General features: G+C 41.9%; 1 protein-coding gene across 1 annotated transcript; it reads right to left on the minus strand.

Moving 5' to 3' along the window:
• Window positions 1-873: 873 nt before the first annotated feature.
• On the minus strand, window positions 874-17,064 carry hdac6 (histone deacetylase 6). Its single transcript, XM_031759152.2, has 29 exons — window positions 16,905-17,064; window positions 15,509-15,601; window positions 13,870-13,998; window positions 13,240-13,325; window positions 12,105-12,189; window positions 11,955-11,995; window positions 11,768-11,864; window positions 11,549-11,646; window positions 11,336-11,440; window positions 8,953-9,021; window positions 8,331-8,457; window positions 7,721-7,786; window positions 7,582-7,641; window positions 7,352-7,441; window positions 7,040-7,146; window positions 6,845-6,912; window positions 6,153-6,300; window positions 5,943-6,071; window positions 5,698-5,866; window positions 5,201-5,406; window positions 4,930-5,122; window positions 4,505-4,654; window positions 4,245-4,422; window positions 3,672-3,808; window positions 3,371-3,583; window positions 3,148-3,294; window positions 2,913-3,059; window positions 2,703-2,831; window positions 874-1,891 (listed from the first exon to the last, which is right to left on the minus strand). Exons 2-29 carry the CDS (start codon window positions 15,578-15,580, stop codon window positions 1,823-1,825), a joined length of 3,315 nt encoding a protein of 1,104 aa, XP_031615012.1. The 5' UTR covers window positions 15,581-15,601; window positions 16,905-17,064; the 3' UTR covers window positions 874-1,822.
• Between the last annotated feature and the right edge of the window lie 526 nt (window positions 17,065-17,590).

Genomic DNA, 17,590 nt, shown 5'->3' on the forward strand with positions numbered 1-17,590 from the left:
TTCAAACAGGGAGGAGAGGTCTAAATCACTGACTTCATTTAGCAGAGATGATGGCTGGCATAAATAAAGTGACTGTATTAGTAACCTCAGTGTGCTTTGTAGTGCAGGGCAACATCAGAGGGCGAACCCCAATGATCAGTCGATCATGTGAACAAGAGGTTGTGAGATGGAAGAACTAATTTTGAACAGTCAGAGAACCTCCATCCGAACCAGGCTCTGGGAGGGGCAGGCATCGGCTGAGATGGGTTGGAGGTGAGAGGAACGAGAAGAGAGAGGACAAACGACAAACTACAGGAGAGAGGACATGTTGTAATAGTAATAGTAATAGGGTATAAACAGCTCGTAGCAGTGTAGCTCCTCTCTAACTATGAGTTTTGTAGAAAGAAACGTTTTAAGCCTAATCTTAAAAGTAGAGAGAAGCTGGAAAACTGGGAGCTGGTTCCACAGAAGAGCCTGAGAACTGAAGGCTCTGCCTCCCATTCTACTTTAAATACTCCACAAGTAAGCCTGCAGTCTGAGAGCAAAGTCCTCGGCTATGATACTAAAAGATCTTTATGATATAACAGCACCTGAATATTCAAGACATTGAGGGAAAGGATTTCAAACTAAATTCTGGATTTAACAAAGAGCCAATGAGAAGCCAATATAGGAAAAAGATTCTCAGTACGCTCGCTGCAGATCTGGATTAACTGAAGGCTTTTCGGGGAGCAACCTGCTAACCTGATATTGACATAATACAGAGCCGAGTAGAAAATAAACCAAAACAGATTCAGAGCAGTCTGGGGTCTGACCTCATTTCTGACACATTAATATGAACGCCCCGCACTCGAGCAGGAGACACATGAAAACATGAACCAGTCAATACAGTCGACAGAAAATGAGAAGTTTTTTTTATTTTGTACTGCGGAAACTCAGACACTGAATATTGATCGTGAATATTGATCCAGTCTGATTTGGTGCAAACAAACAGTTTAACAGAAATAACGAGTTTACGAACAGGCAGACAAACCGGGTGTTATTGCACAGCACACAGAGCTCCTCCAATCTCACCCACAACAAAAGCAATCAGCTGTTTTTTTTAAAGTCTATTGATCTGTTTTCTCTTCAGCTGCTTTCCTTCAGAAAAATGATTTTTTTCTTTTGTTATATTATGGAACCAAACAAATCATTGAACTCAGTTATTGATCATGCTCATGGATTTATTGCTGCAACATTTCAGCTGGAAAGAAAAAAGGTTGATTTTAACTAAAATTCCTTTTTTTCCTCTAAAAAATAACAGTTCCTGTTTTCAGACTTTTTTTTAACTCTTATGTTGATTGTTTTGGTCTGATGGACGGTCATCACACCGTCAGTCACATTTTGGCAACACTCTCTTGAGGGGGCGTGGCCTCTAGGTGACATCATCACCACTATGACTTGAGAATGAAGTCAAAATTCTTCCTGTTTTTCTGAAAACGGCTGTCTTCTTCTTTTTGCTTCATCAACTTCTTCCGCTCATGATTTTCAAAATAAAAGTGTCGACAGCATGCTGGTGTTTGATCACATTTTTAGGGAATAGAACTGACAACTTGCTGATGACAATGAAGATCACTGTGTGTCTGAAGTAAAAAAAATAAAAATAAAAACATCTTTTGCTTTGCATGTGAGTTTTTGTGTTTTGGCAGTTGTGGGACGCCGTACAAAGCTGGTGAATTTAACAGCGTTTCCCCAGGAAGGACCACTGCTGCTGGTATCCATAGCAATGCACTCAACCGTCCAATCACAGTGAGGGAAGACAGCGAGAAGAAAAGCGAGAAACAGCTGCAGACGTGAGGTTTTACGCTCAGCTCCAGGGGGGGATCTCTTCTCCAAACTTGGCGCAGTGAGCAGCGTTTTTAGGTTCAAACAGAATCTGAACAACAGAAGAAGAAACGTGATAATCACTGTCAGTGCATATAAACACCGGCTGTGAAAGCCTGGAAATTTTTGAAACAAATGGCTTTCCATACTTTAAAAGTTTTAATCCAGTCCACATATCTTTTCAGGTTCTTTTAAATTTTGGCTTGTGTTTATAAAGTGACACCAAACGAAACAGCTGGCCACACTTTTACCTGCACAGTAACAAAGTAACTAAGCACAGAATGGAAACAAAGGAAAACTAATGCTGAAGGAACAGAGCAGAGAAATGCCTTTACTGAGCTTGAAACATGAGAAGACTACACTACTGTATCCTCACACTAAATCTCAGCGATGGAGCCGTGAAGTTTCACTTTTATGTGCGTCTAGTTTCATGACACAAAGCTTAGCTATGTGTCTGCTGTGAACCACAATCAGCCTTAATTTAATTATTATTTCCTGGTCATGTTCAGGCCTGTGAAACAGCCTTGGTAAGACTTATATGTGCAAATTCAAGATCTATTATTAGTTTTTACATCAGATATATTTGGTTTAATTAAAACCTGTTAAAACCAGGCTTGTGAAACAGACTGCTCAGAGTCGGCTTTATGCCACTGTGAATTACTGTTGTAGCATGACATTAATATCTCTGAGTAAACGTTACAAACCATGATAACTTTGTTTACTGTTTGAGGGGTTTATGTGTCCCCTCAGGTGTTCAGTTAAATTAACTGTGTATCCAATACTTGATGTGATTCTAATTCCCTGGTTTATATTTCATTTGTAATGGAGCTGCCGGCTGTGAAGCAGGCGGGTAGTGGCATCACCTGGTTGTGTACGTAGGCCTCACACAGGTAGCACCACGCAGAGAGATCGCAGAAACTGAGAACCAGGGGATGTTCAGACACGACTCCGTGATTCACCATGTGTTCGTTCACATAGCGACCACAGAACACCTGAAATACACAGATGGCAGAGTCGGGTCAGCAGGTGAGACACGTCTTGGATGCATGTGATGCACAGGTATGACAAGTGACCTGGTAGCAAGTGAGACAGATCCAGTTCTCAGCCTCGGAGCCGCAGTCCTGACACGGCCGGAAGACGTCTATACCCGAGGAGGGGAGGGGCTTAACGGCATCCAGGTGAGGACACCAGGAGAGAGGGTCCACCACATACAGAGTTGACTGCAGAGAGAGACAGAGAGATGGACAGTCAGACACACTCGTCTGGATTTTTAACTTTATTAATGATCACAATTAAATGATGTCTGACTCCATCTGCGTCGGCGCCACACATCAGTTCCAGGGATGTCTGAGGCTTTGACCAACCACACGCTCCCTCGGGCTCTGGCTCCGCCCCGGCCCCGGCTCCAGCCTTATCTACACCTGTGACCGACTCTGGTGTTGCCACGCCAACAGGCTATGAGAGATAAAAGTGAGGAAGTTGTCATGGTCACTTAGGGGGTGGGACATAAAAAAAAATGTTGCTGACTCACCTGACATGGCATACTGTCTGCTGATTCGCTGCACACAGGTGTACTGTCATCTGACTCCTTCTTCACTATTTCACAGGTTAGCTTCTCTGAGCTCAGGGTGACCTTTGGCCTAGCTCCTCCCACTGGAGAGGATGCAGGGTTCTGATTGGCAGAGGTCTGACCGATGTCCAAACTGGCCAGTCCCTGAGTGAGCTGCTCTAGACTGCTCACCGTCTGATTGGGCAAACAAAATGAGGAGCATCCTCAGTTAAAATTTGTCCTTCTTTATCACGAGTCTCATCTCAGTTTATCGGTGCGTTACCGTAGAGTCCGCCGGTCTTGCAGGGGGCATTGGCGGTTTGTCGTTGCTGCTCTGCTCTGACTTCCTGCCTTTTCCTTTAGAACTACGTTTCCCACGATGCTTCAGGGAGGGCAGGGCTGCCCGGACAGACTCTGGAACTGAACGACAGGAAGAGACATTCAAATGAAATTAAATGGGTATAAATTGGTACATGAACAGAGTCCATGAACACAGAACCAGGTCGAGGTTTTGGTCTTGGATCTGGTCTCTACACACACTCCTGTCCAGTAAAAATAAAACTAATCTCTTTAATGACAGTTGTTTTAATTCATTCCTTCTCCATCCAGCCAGGTTTTTTCTGACTTGCTTCCTCTCATGGCTGTGAGAAAAGCCAATTAAAACAAAACTGGCTTAAAGTGAGAAAGCCAGATTTCTGACAGAGGATAAACTGAGAGGCCAGTAAACGATAAATAAAGATTATTTCTAACTGCAAATCATGCAGAGCTGCTTTAGTAGAGTCAACAATAGAACCCGGAGCTGGAGATGAGCAGAACAAGTTCTGTTTAAATCTGATGAATGAGATTCTGGACTCACTGTGAATCCTCAGGGACCTCCAGTAGGGGACGTGGTATCGGATGACCTCGTTTATTGTTGCCACGGCACTGTGGTGAGGAGGAGGGAGAGGCGTCACCAAGGCAGGAGGGGGGTCTCCTAGCAACACGCTGGTGCACATCGCCATGGAGTCAGAAATGGATGACAAATTGTAACCTCCCTGAGGAGAAAGAGACGCATCAGTTCACTCAAGTGTTCTTCACTTAATCCATGTTCACTTTCACTTCACCATCCCAGCTCACCTCCAGTATGACCAGGACCCGCCCCCCAGCCAGTGACATCAGCATGTGTGTGAGGTGGGCGTATCCTTCTGGAGTCACATTGTAGCCGCCCAGCGGATCCCCCCGGGCTGCGTCGAACCCGGCCGACACCAGAACCAGACTGGGGTTAAACTGCAGAGCGAAGACAAATTTGTGGAAGACTTAAAGGCTAATCAACCAATCAGAGCACAGTTCAAGTCTAAACACCCAACCAGAGGACTCAGTCACATCTAACCAACCAATCAGAGGACTCGTTAAGGACAAACTTACCAGCAGAGAATCCATATCAAACCAGAAAATGTTGACATGTTTGCTTGAAAAGTGATTGATTATCAATCAGATTATGATCACTCTTCTCCTGATTAACTGATCAATTTCTGCTGCTCAGTGTGTGCCATAAATATTACCTCAGTGGCGATAGGCATGACGACACGGTGAAAAGCTGCAAGATAGTCCGAGTCACCCATCCTTCCTCCGCTCCATGCCACATTGACATTAAAACCCGCCCCCTTGGCCACGCCCACCTTGTCAGGGGCAGCGTCCTCTGAAGATGGAAAGAATGCGCCATTGTCGTAGCGGTGGAGGGAGATGTAGAGGACACTGCAGACACAAAGTCCACTTTAGCTCGTTTTCTTCACTGCAGGTAAAAACTGTTATTAAGCTCCTCCTCCTCCTCACCTGTCATCGTCCTCGAACATGTGCTGCGTCCCGTTGCCGTGGTGAACATCCCAGTCTAAGATGAGGATTCGCATCAAGGGATCATGGGAGGCTTTCTTGGCATAGCGAGCAGCGAGAGCTGCCGTGTTGAATAAACAGAAGCCACAGGGATAGTCTCTCTCAGCGTGATGACCAGGAGGACGGACGATGGCCACAGCGTTAGTCACCTGCAGAGGAAACAGACCAATCAGCTGACCTTAGCCTGTCAGTAGTATATTATATGTATTATACACACATCACATTTAGTTAGTGTTGTGAACAGAGGACATTTTTAAGGATGGATTGTCAGCAGCTAAACGTTCAAAAATAGTGCACCAAAGAGCTGGAAGACTTTAAACTGGTCAGTTATTCCCATTTAAGAGATTGTAACTCATGTTTTTGTTGCTACGTTTGCAGATGTCAGTTATTAGTAAGGTGCTAAGAAGCTTTGTGACAGAGCAGAGCCACTCACGTCGTACCTGCCCACACAGGATCTGGTCCAAGGCGTTGAGGCAGCTTCCAGCCGCCAGCCTTGCACACTGGAAGCTCTGCTGGTTGAGGTAAATGGAGACGAACTCGTCGCCCAGTTTGTGCAGTTCTCTGGGCTTCATCACCGCCGTGGCTTTCATCTGCTCGATGTGCTGCATGCTGGACACACACATTTATGCTGAGGACCAGGAGGTGAGGTAAAGCTGCTCACACACAGCACTCTGCAGTTTCATACCTGTGACACAAGGACAGCTCCTCCTCTGTCGCCAAGCGAACTGGTATCCGCTGGCAGCGATCAAGCAATCCCAGTTGCTGATGTTTGGAGAAGATCTTAAAGATTCGCTGAGGCTGCTCCGGGTGATGTCTGCAGTGGAGTTACATCAGCGGGATTATTACAGAATCGCAGCTTCCTGTATTCAGGTCGAACAGAGTCGAGGTAGCTCACCTGTCCCACAGGTTCGAATGCTCCATCATCCTCTCATCATAAACCAGACCTGTTGTCGTGGCAACAGAGGGGGCGAGGTTGGGGTTCATTGTATTGTTCTGGTTGGTCGATGTGCTGATGGCACGTCCCTCAGCCGACGGGCTGCCTTCTGCACGGAAAGGAGGAAGAGGGAAGTTTGATGAAGAGAAGTGAAAAGGGGATTCTAGTTCCTGCAGGTTCCCTCTGCACATCCGTCTTAAGCTCGAACTAAACCTGTGTTAGTTCGAGCTTAAGAATTACACTCATCAAAGGTCCTTATAGGTCAAAGCTGTGTTTAATATGGTGGCAAGGGGAAAAAAGTTTTCTCACTCATGCAATCTATAAATCTCATCTGTAAACTATTTTTATTGTTGTTTTAGATGCCAAAGAAGAAAATATATCCACCTAATAATGCTATGAATCACCACAATGATGACTGGTTCCATTCTGCTAATTTGGCCTTTAACTCAGAAATCGATGGAGGTTAATCTGACTGCGGTTTTAGAATTTCAGATCAATTGAATTTTATTTATATAGTGCCAAATCAACAACAACAGCCGCCTCAAGGCGCTTCATGCTAATGTTACTTTTAAGAGCTTGTGTTTGTTGATGTGGAGCTACCTGTCCTAACATTATGATAACAGAGCGTGTGTGTTGGTGTTGTTGAGGGTTACCCAACACTTGCAGAGAGGCCCAGTGTGGATACAGAGCTGAGATGGTCTGAGAGATGGACTGCAGAGCACTGAAAGACACACAGGGTCTGAATTAAACAGGCTGGGAGTCCTCCGCATGCAGATGACGCAGAATAAAAGGAAAAACACAACAGCTGAGAGCCTTTGTAATCTGCTGGATGTCAGGTGAGGTGTTACCTGTCAGACGGAGCAGTGGGTGGAGTTAAAGGAGGACATGCTCCACCCAGCAGAGCTCGAATGCAGGCTGCAGCACTCTCAGCTGACGACTCATAGTTATAACCTCCCTACAGACAGAACAAAAACAAAATAAACAAACAGGTAGAAGCCAAACTTGTTTAAACTCTGATATCCTGGAACATAATTTCATTGCATCTCTACTTGGAGAAAGAGGGTAGTTGACACACACACACACACGTCTGTTTAACATGAGTGTAAAGTGATTTCAGGGTCAGGATGAATCAGATGTCAGCGTGTAGGATGATGTTTTACCTCGAGAGCGAGAACAAGTCGACCTTCTGCCAAACTCATCAACATGTGAGTCAGAACCTGGAAACACTGAGGACTCACACACATCTCACCCTGAACACACACACACACACACACACACACACACACACACACACACACACACACACACACACACACACACACACAGTTAGAGTGAAACAACTCACACATTCGATCACATAAAACTGATCTCGGGTCTGTGGGCGTTTTACCTTCAGATCTCCAATTGCGGCATCGAATCCAGCAGAGACCAGAACCAGCTGAGGCTGAAACTGAAAACACACACACCGATTGATACATGACGTCATCAATATCAAATGTTCTAAATGTGTGTATGAGTGTGTGTGTTACCTCGTAGGCGACGGGCAGCAGCACTTGTTGAAAAGCAGCGATGTAATCAGCGTCGGTCATCCCCGTCTGACAAACACATCAGAACACAGGTAAGACTTGTTCAATAACACTAAAACCTGACTAGGTCACAAAACGCACATCAATACAGACGGTACTGTAAAATCAAACAATCGGGGTGGTTTGGAGACCATGACACAGGCAGGGCAGGAGGTGTTGAGATTTTCACCGGGAGCAACCAGAATGGTCAGGATTAGAAATGAGCACATCACAGGACAGATAACATTAGAGACTCGAGGCTGAGGTGGTTTGGACATGTGCAGAGAAGTGGATGTATTGGACAAATGATGTTGAAGATGCAGCTGTCAGGCAGGTCACTGAGAAGATTCATGGATGTAGTGAAGGAGGCCATGCAGAGTTCTTCAGGGAATAAAAGCTGTGCAGGTCCAGAGGCAGCAAAGCAGCTTTAAACCATCCACCCCACCTTGCTTCACAGCTAAGGTGAGTTTTGGTGTATTTTTGCATGTTTTTCAGGGTTTGAACTGTTTGTTCTGCTTTACTGTTGCCTGCTCTGGGACAGAGGCTGTCAGCTGGAGGATTTGGAAGAACTCACCTGGTTCCAGGGCAGGTTGATGTTTCTTCCTTCGGCTGGTCCGCTGCCAACAAAATGGCTGTCAGACTCTGGCAGGTGAGGCCAGAAAGAGCCCTGCTCATACCTGTGGACACTGAAGTACAGAACACTACAACACACACACACACACACACACACACACACACACACACACACACACACACACACACACACACATGGATGTGTGTGATGGATGAAGCTCTGAGCAGAAGCAGCTGAGGAGGTTCAACATCTAAATCAGATTCTCCTGGAAGCTCAAATATTGGAGAGATTATGCACAGCTGAGCAAAAACATGCAGATATGCTGCACTTCTTTGAGTCCATGAGTGTGCACTGTTTTTATAAAGCTATGCAGACTAATGATCCTCTTTTATAAATCCTAGACTTTTTAAATCCCTGACTTCATAGACTTTTTTTATTAGGCAACCAACAGTAAAGAAGAAGCGCAACCTTACAGGCTGGAAAGATGAAGGGTAAAACTAAACCTTCAGATGGATCTTTAAAAGCTGCTTTTGTTCACATCGCTGCCTGCTCTGTCTGCCTGTCAGCAGATTCACACGTTAATAAGATCTGACCCTGGATCAGAGGAGAAGGAGCAGTTTACCTGGGATCCTCCTGGAACCGGTACTGGATGCCCTGCCCGTGGTGAACATCCCAGTCCACTATCAACACCCTGACACACACACACACACACACACACACACACACACACACACACACACACACACACACACACACACACACAGAAACAAAATGTGAACGCTGGGATTTTCAGAGTAAAGCTTGAAGCTAGGTTTATTTCATTCTCATTAAACCCCCTCCTGGGGTAAAGAGAAATTATACAAACAAACCAACAATGCAGAGTGTTTTTTAATACACATAATCATTATAATAAAAAATAAAAATACATAAATAAAATATCCATCAACAAATCACCCATGTCCAAATACAGATACGATTTCTTTACCAAATTTTGTAAGTTTACGCAGAATAATAACAATATCCTTAGTAATAAACAACTTTGCCATCTTATAGTCATTTGGGCTCAACCTAAAATACACAGGTGGATGTTTTTGTCTTTGCAACTAAAAACGACGACATTCAAATAAATAATTATACTAATCTCTGAGCTGGTACGACTAACACCACATCTAAACCTTACTAAATAGCACCAAACAGAATAATCTAAACAACAAAACTAATTTTCCAGTTGGAATTCTCACTCACTCAAGTCTATTGTTAAACATTTCTCAATTTCAATTTTGTCTCACAATATCAGATATCCTCATTTCAGTTACTGCTTTTTTATACCTGTCATTCAATATTTTATGTTCCCATAAATAAGAAAATCCTCTATAATCAAATATTTGCTTTAACTTCAATATCCACCGCGACTTGAGAAAGGCCTTTCTCATATAGATCTTTCAAAAAACTAAACACGAGAAATTATAATTTATTCCTATTTCCAATCAATAATCTACACCAGAAGCCAAACATCCTACATTCAATCTTTATCAATTTAAATCCACCCAAATCTCCATATAAAACACAATTTGCTGCATTTTTATTCAACTTAAAAAGCTGCTTTAAAAATTTAACATGTAACACCCCACACCTCTGACCCACAGAGCAATACAGGTGAGACCAACTGTTCAAACAACTGTAACTGAGTTTCAACAGATAATCCTAGATCTCTAGCTTTAGTTAACAAACTACAGAGAGCTTTCCAAGCCTGCCGCTCTTGTTTTTTAATAGCTTTTGTCAAGTGTTTTGATGCACAATCAATCATCCAGGTAAGTAAATCCTTCACTTGGACTTTTTTAAAGTGTTAGACCACGATAAACATAATCGTTCACTCTTCATAATACAGAATTTCCAAATTAGAAGTCACGTAACTTTCTTCCTTCACCTCTTGGAAAAATTCCTATTTTAGCTCTGTTTCTGATTCTGACAATATTCCAGAAGGACAAAAAGTCTTAAACAGACCTCAACAGAAATGACAGTCCATTATAATATCTTTGTATACTCAAAATAATTTAAAAAGACTGCAAAGCGCAAATGTTCACCCTGTCAATCCCCTATATTACAATCAAACAATTTAGAATACAGATTTTGAGCCATCAACCGTGATTCAGCATTTTGGTATAAATTATGCACAACTGTAAAAAATTCTTCGATTTATAACTGCAGCAATTAGGTTTTGCTATAATAGGCTTCTTTCAACCAAATCAAAAGCTTTTTTGTAATCAATAAAACTCAATATGGTCATTTCTAATAGTGCAGATATAAATTAATTACATTATGTAAAACAAATATATGATCAATTATTGTGTAACTCGCCCTAAAGTCAGCTTATTCATCAGACCACTGCAGTTAAATAAGAAGTCAACGCTCATTAATTATTGACGTAAACAATTTTCCAGTAAAACTAAATACTAAATACAATTGTCTGTACCTGTGTTAACACATTTGCCCATATACAATGGATGTATTCCAGCTTCCTCAAACAGGCCACAGATCTACTTTATGGTCCTGAAAACCGGGTAATAATAGACCAAAGACAACAATATGTAATCACATCCTGAAATAAATTAATCTGCATGACAATAAGGGCCAACGTCATCAGTGAAACAAATTTAATCACTGATTTACAACATGAATTTCATTATTTAGCTTGTTTTCCTACAACTCTTAAACATGATGTAAGAAAATTTAACATCTGCATCAAACCCATAGGAACAACAAGACCTTTTAAGTCCTTATTTTGTTTGATTTCAGACTTTCAATGACCTACGGGGACCTCGGAAAGAGGAGCTCCACCATCTGATGATGGTTTAGCTTTTTATAATTGATCTGCACTTTTAAAGAAAGTCTTTGCTACACCAAAACTCCAAAAGACCTGAGATGTTAAGACACAAAGCTACATACTAGCTCCCCAGATTATCACACGTACACACAATGAAGGAAGACGAGTGTGTGCTACACACCTGCTGATGGCGTGCCTGGTCTGAGCGTATCGAGCTGCGATCGCCACGTTGTTGAAGATAGAGTAACCGTTGCACTCGTTGGCCTGAGCGTGATGACCTGGAGGTCTGAAAGAAGTGAGAGACACGATATCGATCTGTTATTTCAGTGCTGTGTTCAGGTGTTCAAAGGAAAACACGGCGCTGCCTTGAGCGTGAACGATTTGCTTCTCTTACCTGATGATGGCAAATCCATTCTTGAGTTCAGAGGTCATGACCCGATCGACCAGCTGAAGCACTGCACCCACAGCTGTCACAGACACCTTGAAGGAATCCTGAAACACAAAAGATATTTAGTGCAAAATACAGCTAACAACATCATCCTGTCCAGTTATCGATCATAAAGAACAAAATGAGCTTATTAAGAATTAACAAGATGTGTGTGCGTGTTCTTACTGGATGGAGATAAATGGAATCATATTTGTTGGACAGAGTTTGGAGTTCAGCCAGAGTCATCGTCTGAGTCGACTTTATCAGGTCCACATAGTGTTTCCTGCAGCAGCACAAACACATGGCAGATTTTACAGCGTGAAAACATTAAAACATAAACCGAAGACGCTTTAACAGCGATCAGCAGACTCACATGTGAGCCAGCAGCAGCTCTTCCTCTGTAGCTTCTCTGGGCTAAAACACAAAAACACACATCAGGATTAGTTATCTAAAAACTCGATGAGGATGTAAGGGTAAGACTTTTATTAATATTCATCTCTGAAGAGCTCTTCTTCAGCCTAACCTCAACTCTGATACAGAGAGGCAGCAGATCTTGTCTCTCCAGCTCCTTCATGACGGCTGTCACTCTGTCCGGACTCTCTAGATGACTGAAAACAAAGTATTTCAAAGATAGATCAACAAAGACTTTATTAATCCCACACTGGGGAAATTCACCTGTTACAGTAGCGCAAAAAGAAAAGTGAATGATATTAATAATTATATATATTATATCTGATATATTAATAAAACTACAGAAATAGAAGAATAAATAAGAAAAATGATGTACACAAAAGCCAAAACTCCTAGAAATGCAAAGATGTTATTCTTGGACCTCCCAGGTCCAAGAATAACATCATACAGACAGACTCCCCTGTAGCGTTAGCTACATATGAACTACAACAGAGGAGCTGTAACAGCTGATCTCCTTCTTCTATGATGCAAATTTGATTAAAAAATTGCAAATAAGCAGAACAGGAGCCTGCTTTGCATGAATCAAAAGTTAATTACAGTCTTTAGATGAGAAGCAGGAAGCAAAAAAAATGAAACTAACAAACAGGCTCATATTTAATTTAAATGATAAATTTTGCCCTGAAGGAAATCGCTGAGCTGCTGAATGATGGAGACAGTCTGTGAATCTGAAAAAACATCCAGCTCTTAAATATTCATCATGGATTAGTCTCTGCATTATTCACTCCATTAATCAACTCGCTGTTTAGAAAACATGAGTTCCTGAGGCTGCCAAACAGAGACACAAGTCAGTGAAACTGGGACACAGGGCAAAGAAGAGGAAGCTCAGGTAATCAGTTATGAGCAAAGATGCTGATTAACTTTCTGATGAGGTCAGACTACAGCAGAAATCACAATTATTACTTATTAAACTTAAGTCACTTATTGACAGCTTCAGTTTCAACAATGTATCTGTAAACATGAACGAATATTTCACTGGAAAAAAAACAAAACAAATCAAAAACAACAAAAATTGAACTGAACATGCTGAAGCCTGGTGTGGACTGAATTTTGAAAGGAACCGAAACAAAATATAAAACAATAATCATTTAAACTCAATTATTGTCTTTTACTGATCAATGTCATTCAAAAATGTAACTGTAATTAAAATCTGATTTAACTGCACAGCCCCCGTCTGAGGTGTTGGGTACCTCGGGTCCCACTCATTCTTATGGTGGGTGAAGATCTCAGAGTAAACGAGACCCGTTCCACTGGCTGCCGATCTGCTGGACAGATCCTACACACACACACACACACACACACACACACACACACACACACACAGAAAAAATAAACAAATAAAACTTCATTTTTGATAAAATATGATAATGTGCTGTTCCAGGATGCAAAAGTGCCCGTGTCAGGTATACATCTAGCTTATGACTTGCAGAGACAGTCCTATTCACCCCCACCTATTACCACCTGACAGTCTCACAGCAGGTCACACCAAACAAACACTTTGTCTCTCACAGTTTCTGATGGAACCAGAGCAGACCCAGGACATGACATGAAGTCTCTCAGCTGGGCTGGGAACACCGTTGTGTCTCCTCATAAGAGCTTCTGGAGGCTTATATTATTTCATTACTTATCTCTACTTTATTATGTCCATCTTTAGGGTTTGGTTTAAAACCTTAAAACACCTTCACAGGTGTAACTGACACTGGTGGAAAGGTCAGAGATGGCCTGAGGATCCAGCACAGACATCTCACCTCTGTTCCAAACACTGCAGATCCAAGGTGCATGCTAACCTTTTCAAATATTAAACAGAGTGCAAATCTCACCAGTGTCTTCAATTTGCCACTCAGCTCCTCTTCTTGCTCCTCTCTGGTCCTCTCCATCCTTCCTCTCCTCTTCAGCTCCTGCAGGCTGTTTCCTCCTTTGCTCTCCTGTGTTCCCTCACTGCTGCCGACCTGCAAACATAAACAGGAGCAGCTGAAGCCCACCTCTCTGCTGCGACTGAAGCAAATTGATACGCTGTAGGGTTAAATCACAAGCGCTCCAACGTGACGCAAAGAAACAGAAGAAGAAGAGTTCAAATAACTAAAAGAGGAAAAGCTGAAGAAGAAGAAAATAAAAGGGTCGGCTGTTTCTGTCTGGTGTTACGAAAGCAGACTGACAACAGATCCAAACACTCAGGTGTTCACATGAAACTGAGTGCAGAATCGAAGGAGAGGCACGACAATCTGAGATAAAAGTTCACCTCAGATAAATGAATGATTGCCTCGCCCACTTTTACTCGTCAATAATTCGAACTCAGCTAAAGCCAACCTGTAAACTTTAACACATTATAAATAGTAACACTGACAAAAACGAGTTAAATCGAGCTTATCACTTTAATCCTAAAGAGGAACTATACTACTCATTTCTAGCTCCGTATGGAGAAAGGAGGGTCGCCTGTCTAATCTACTGACTGTAACTGTTACAATATTATTCTTTCTCTTCATTTTAGCATTATTGAAACAAATAAAATGTGTTTTATGAGGAGTGACAGATGAGGATTGTCTCAATAAATGCAATTTTGTTCATACATTTTTTAAAATCCTTTCTGCATTAAAATGACTGAAAATCAGTCACTGACATGAGAACATTTTATAATATCTGCCACAGACAGAGAAAACAGTATAGGTGTTAGACATGAATAGATCCAAACTCACTCATTTAAGTCACTAAAATAACCCAGTCAAGTTAAAGCTGCAACTAACAAACCTTCACACTTTTAATACGACCCCCGATCTACATACTAAAGGCCATACTGATCAAACTATAAAGTTTGTTTACTTTGTTGTAGATTACTTTTTTTTGTTTTAATATATATTTTTCTACCTTTTTCTGGCTTTATTGGGCAGATACAGTGAAGACTAACAGGAAAGCAGAGGGAAAAAGAGAGGGGGAGACGTGCTGCAAAGGGCAGGTTGGATTTGAACCCAGGCTGGCCGCTCTCAGACATGCGGCATACAGCATGTTGATCACTTTTTGCTAACTAGGAATCCGCAAAGAGTGACTGCAGAGTAAATGACTAATCTAATATTGAAAATGAATAATGGTAGCAACCAATGCTACCTCTCAGCCTCCTAGTAGATGCACCTACGGCATCAATTACAAAATCCTACTGTATGTCACCTTGTTTTCAAGTTATCGCGTCCATAGGATTTTGAGTAAACTTGACCTCTGACCTTGACCATGTGGTCGAGGTCACAAAGATTCAAACTTGTCTGAGATTTTTTGTAGATATACACATGGCATCAATTTGAAGCTCCTTCATTCTCGAGTTATCGCATTCACAAACTTGAGTATCCACATTGTGCGTCCACCTGGCAGGGTGATGACAACACCCCGTCAGCCTTTTATGGCTGAGCGGCAAAAAGGTTTAAAAGGAGGTGAAGGTTAAAACCAGGTGTATCACTGTGTCGGATGACTGACCTGAGGGGACAGACGAGGAGATCTTCTAACTGGCTTCGGTCCATGTCCTGGAGGATCTGACCCCGACTGCATCACTGATCCACGCAGATCGACCTGAATCAAAAATAACAAAGACACATGAAGAAGAACCTTCACACCTGCGAGCCAGAACAAGCCTCGTTACAGAGGAGTCACGACTGTGTAATGTGTGAATGAGAATCCAAACTAATTAAATCCTTTAATTAACCTCAAATAGCACAGAACCAAGTATGCTGAAACTGAGAAGACTTTTTGTTTACTTAAATCTCTCTGCTCACTTTGAATTTGAGACTGAAGAGTTTCGTCACCTTTTTTTTTTTTTTTTAAACTACACTCTGTAAACATCTGGGAACTCAGGAGACCAGCTTTATAAGCCGGCCACTTTTCTGATTACTTAAAACTGTTTTCACCATAATTGCAAACAAGAAGGGGCTCAGAGCTGATCCCTGATGTAATCCCACTCTCACCTTGAACCCATCACTGTCACGCCACCCTCACATGCTTCCCCACTACTCCTGACTTCCTCTCTGGGTACCATGTAATAAACTTTCTCTAGATCCACGAAGACACAGTGAAGCTCCTTCTGATTTTCTCTATACTTCTCTATCAACACTCTCAAAGCAAACATCACATCTGCCAAGCTCTTTCTCAGCATGATCCATACTGCTGCTCCTTAACCTAACTTCAACAGCTCTTTCCCATATCTTTATTCTCACACTCATCAACTTTATCTATCTGTAGTTACTCAGCTCTGCACATCACCCTTGCTCTAGAAAATCTGTACCAGTACACTTCTTCTCCATTCCTCAAGCATCATCTCCTTCTCCAGGAGTGATTGTGTTATTTTCAAAGAATGTCTTCCTAGACATTCTTTGAAAAAGATACCAGTCTGCTTCTGTTTATGCAGGTTTTTGTCTCTCTAAGCTCTTCTCATCCCTTCAGCCTGCGCAGTGGTATCTTCTGATTTCAGAGTAGCTTTTCTTCTTCCTACTGTCGCCAAGTCCTGATCAATTCATTCATTGGTTTCTCTCTGTTATTATTGTTGACCTTAAAAAAATGACTACTACTGTAAGTTATGGATGCATATATAGTTGAACTGAACTATGTTTCTTGTTTTTCATATTTCTTTAGAATTATTTAATTATTATTTAATTATTTTAATTATTTAATATATTTTAATATATCTGTCACACCTTCAGCTCAGTTTCACGTTGATGCATAAATGCTTTTTCTAAGATCATGATCGTGGCCAGGACCGGGACCGGGACCGGGGTCATCCTCTCTCGGTGTAAATAGTGAAGCAGCAGAGACTGTTAGCCTCCTGCTAGCTTGTTCTTAGTATGAAACACCCAGACTGAGCGGATAAACTGGGACTCACAGTCAGCCGAAAACATCCACACCCTGAAACCAGGTCAAAATCCGTCTGAAGACCCGCTGCAGCCTCCGGAACCGGGACGACCAGGAAGTGTACTGTTTGTTTCCGAGCCACTGAGCGCCAACCGTACACCGCTACCGTCGGAGGCGTTTGACGTCACCGAGCAGCGTAGCCAGGGGTGTGGCGCGCGCCGGGACTTTTTTAATAATTTAAAACTAAAAACCGTTAGAGATCGATGTCGCGAGCTTTTCTCTTAATCTCTATAGATTCATATGTGCTTAAGACAAATAGCGTCTTCAAAATGTAGGTTGTATTATTATGGTTGGGTTTTTGTTCTGTTGTTTTACAAAAAAAAATTTCCTTTTTGCTGTTTAATTTTAATAATAATACTATTATGTCTTTCCTAATATTATACTATGGCTGTTTATTCACACTAAAAATGACAATGATGTATAGTTTTTTCTTCTTCTGCCTAATAACATAAAATAAAACTGAATTTAATTACAATCAATTCTAGATTTCATATCTTTCTCATGAATTCTCTGCTTTATGTTGCATGTATGAAATTTTACTGGTCTATTAAAAAAAACATGTTGGGTAGCCAGTTTATTGTTGTGGTGCAGTTTAAAGTAAATTGGTGCAGCACTGGCATTCACTCGAAGAACAGAAAAGCTCAGAATCAGCACAAA

This window comes from Oreochromis aureus, linkage group 20 (genome assembly GCF_013358895.1).
Source record: "Oreochromis aureus strain Israel breed Guangdong linkage group 20, ZZ_aureus, whole genome shotgun sequence".
NCBI classification, from domain to species: Eukaryota; Metazoa; Chordata; class Actinopteri; order Cichliformes; family Cichlidae; genus Oreochromis; species Oreochromis aureus.

Excerpts from the sequence above, each read along its gene's own strand:
- hdac6 (XM_031759152.2), bottom strand. The coding sequence starts at position 15,580 with ATGCAGTCGGGGTCAGATCCTCCAGGACATGGACCGAAGCCAGTTAGA. Across the intron at positions 7,787-8,330 it reads TCAACCTGCCCTGGAACCAG|ACGGGGATGACCGACGCTGA; the intron begins GTGAGTTCTTCC and ends TGTGTTTGTCAG. Across the intron at positions 7,442-7,581 it reads CCGCAATTGGAGATCTGAAG|GGTGAGATGTGTGTGAGTCC; the intron begins GTAAAACGCCCA and ends GTGTGTGTTCAG.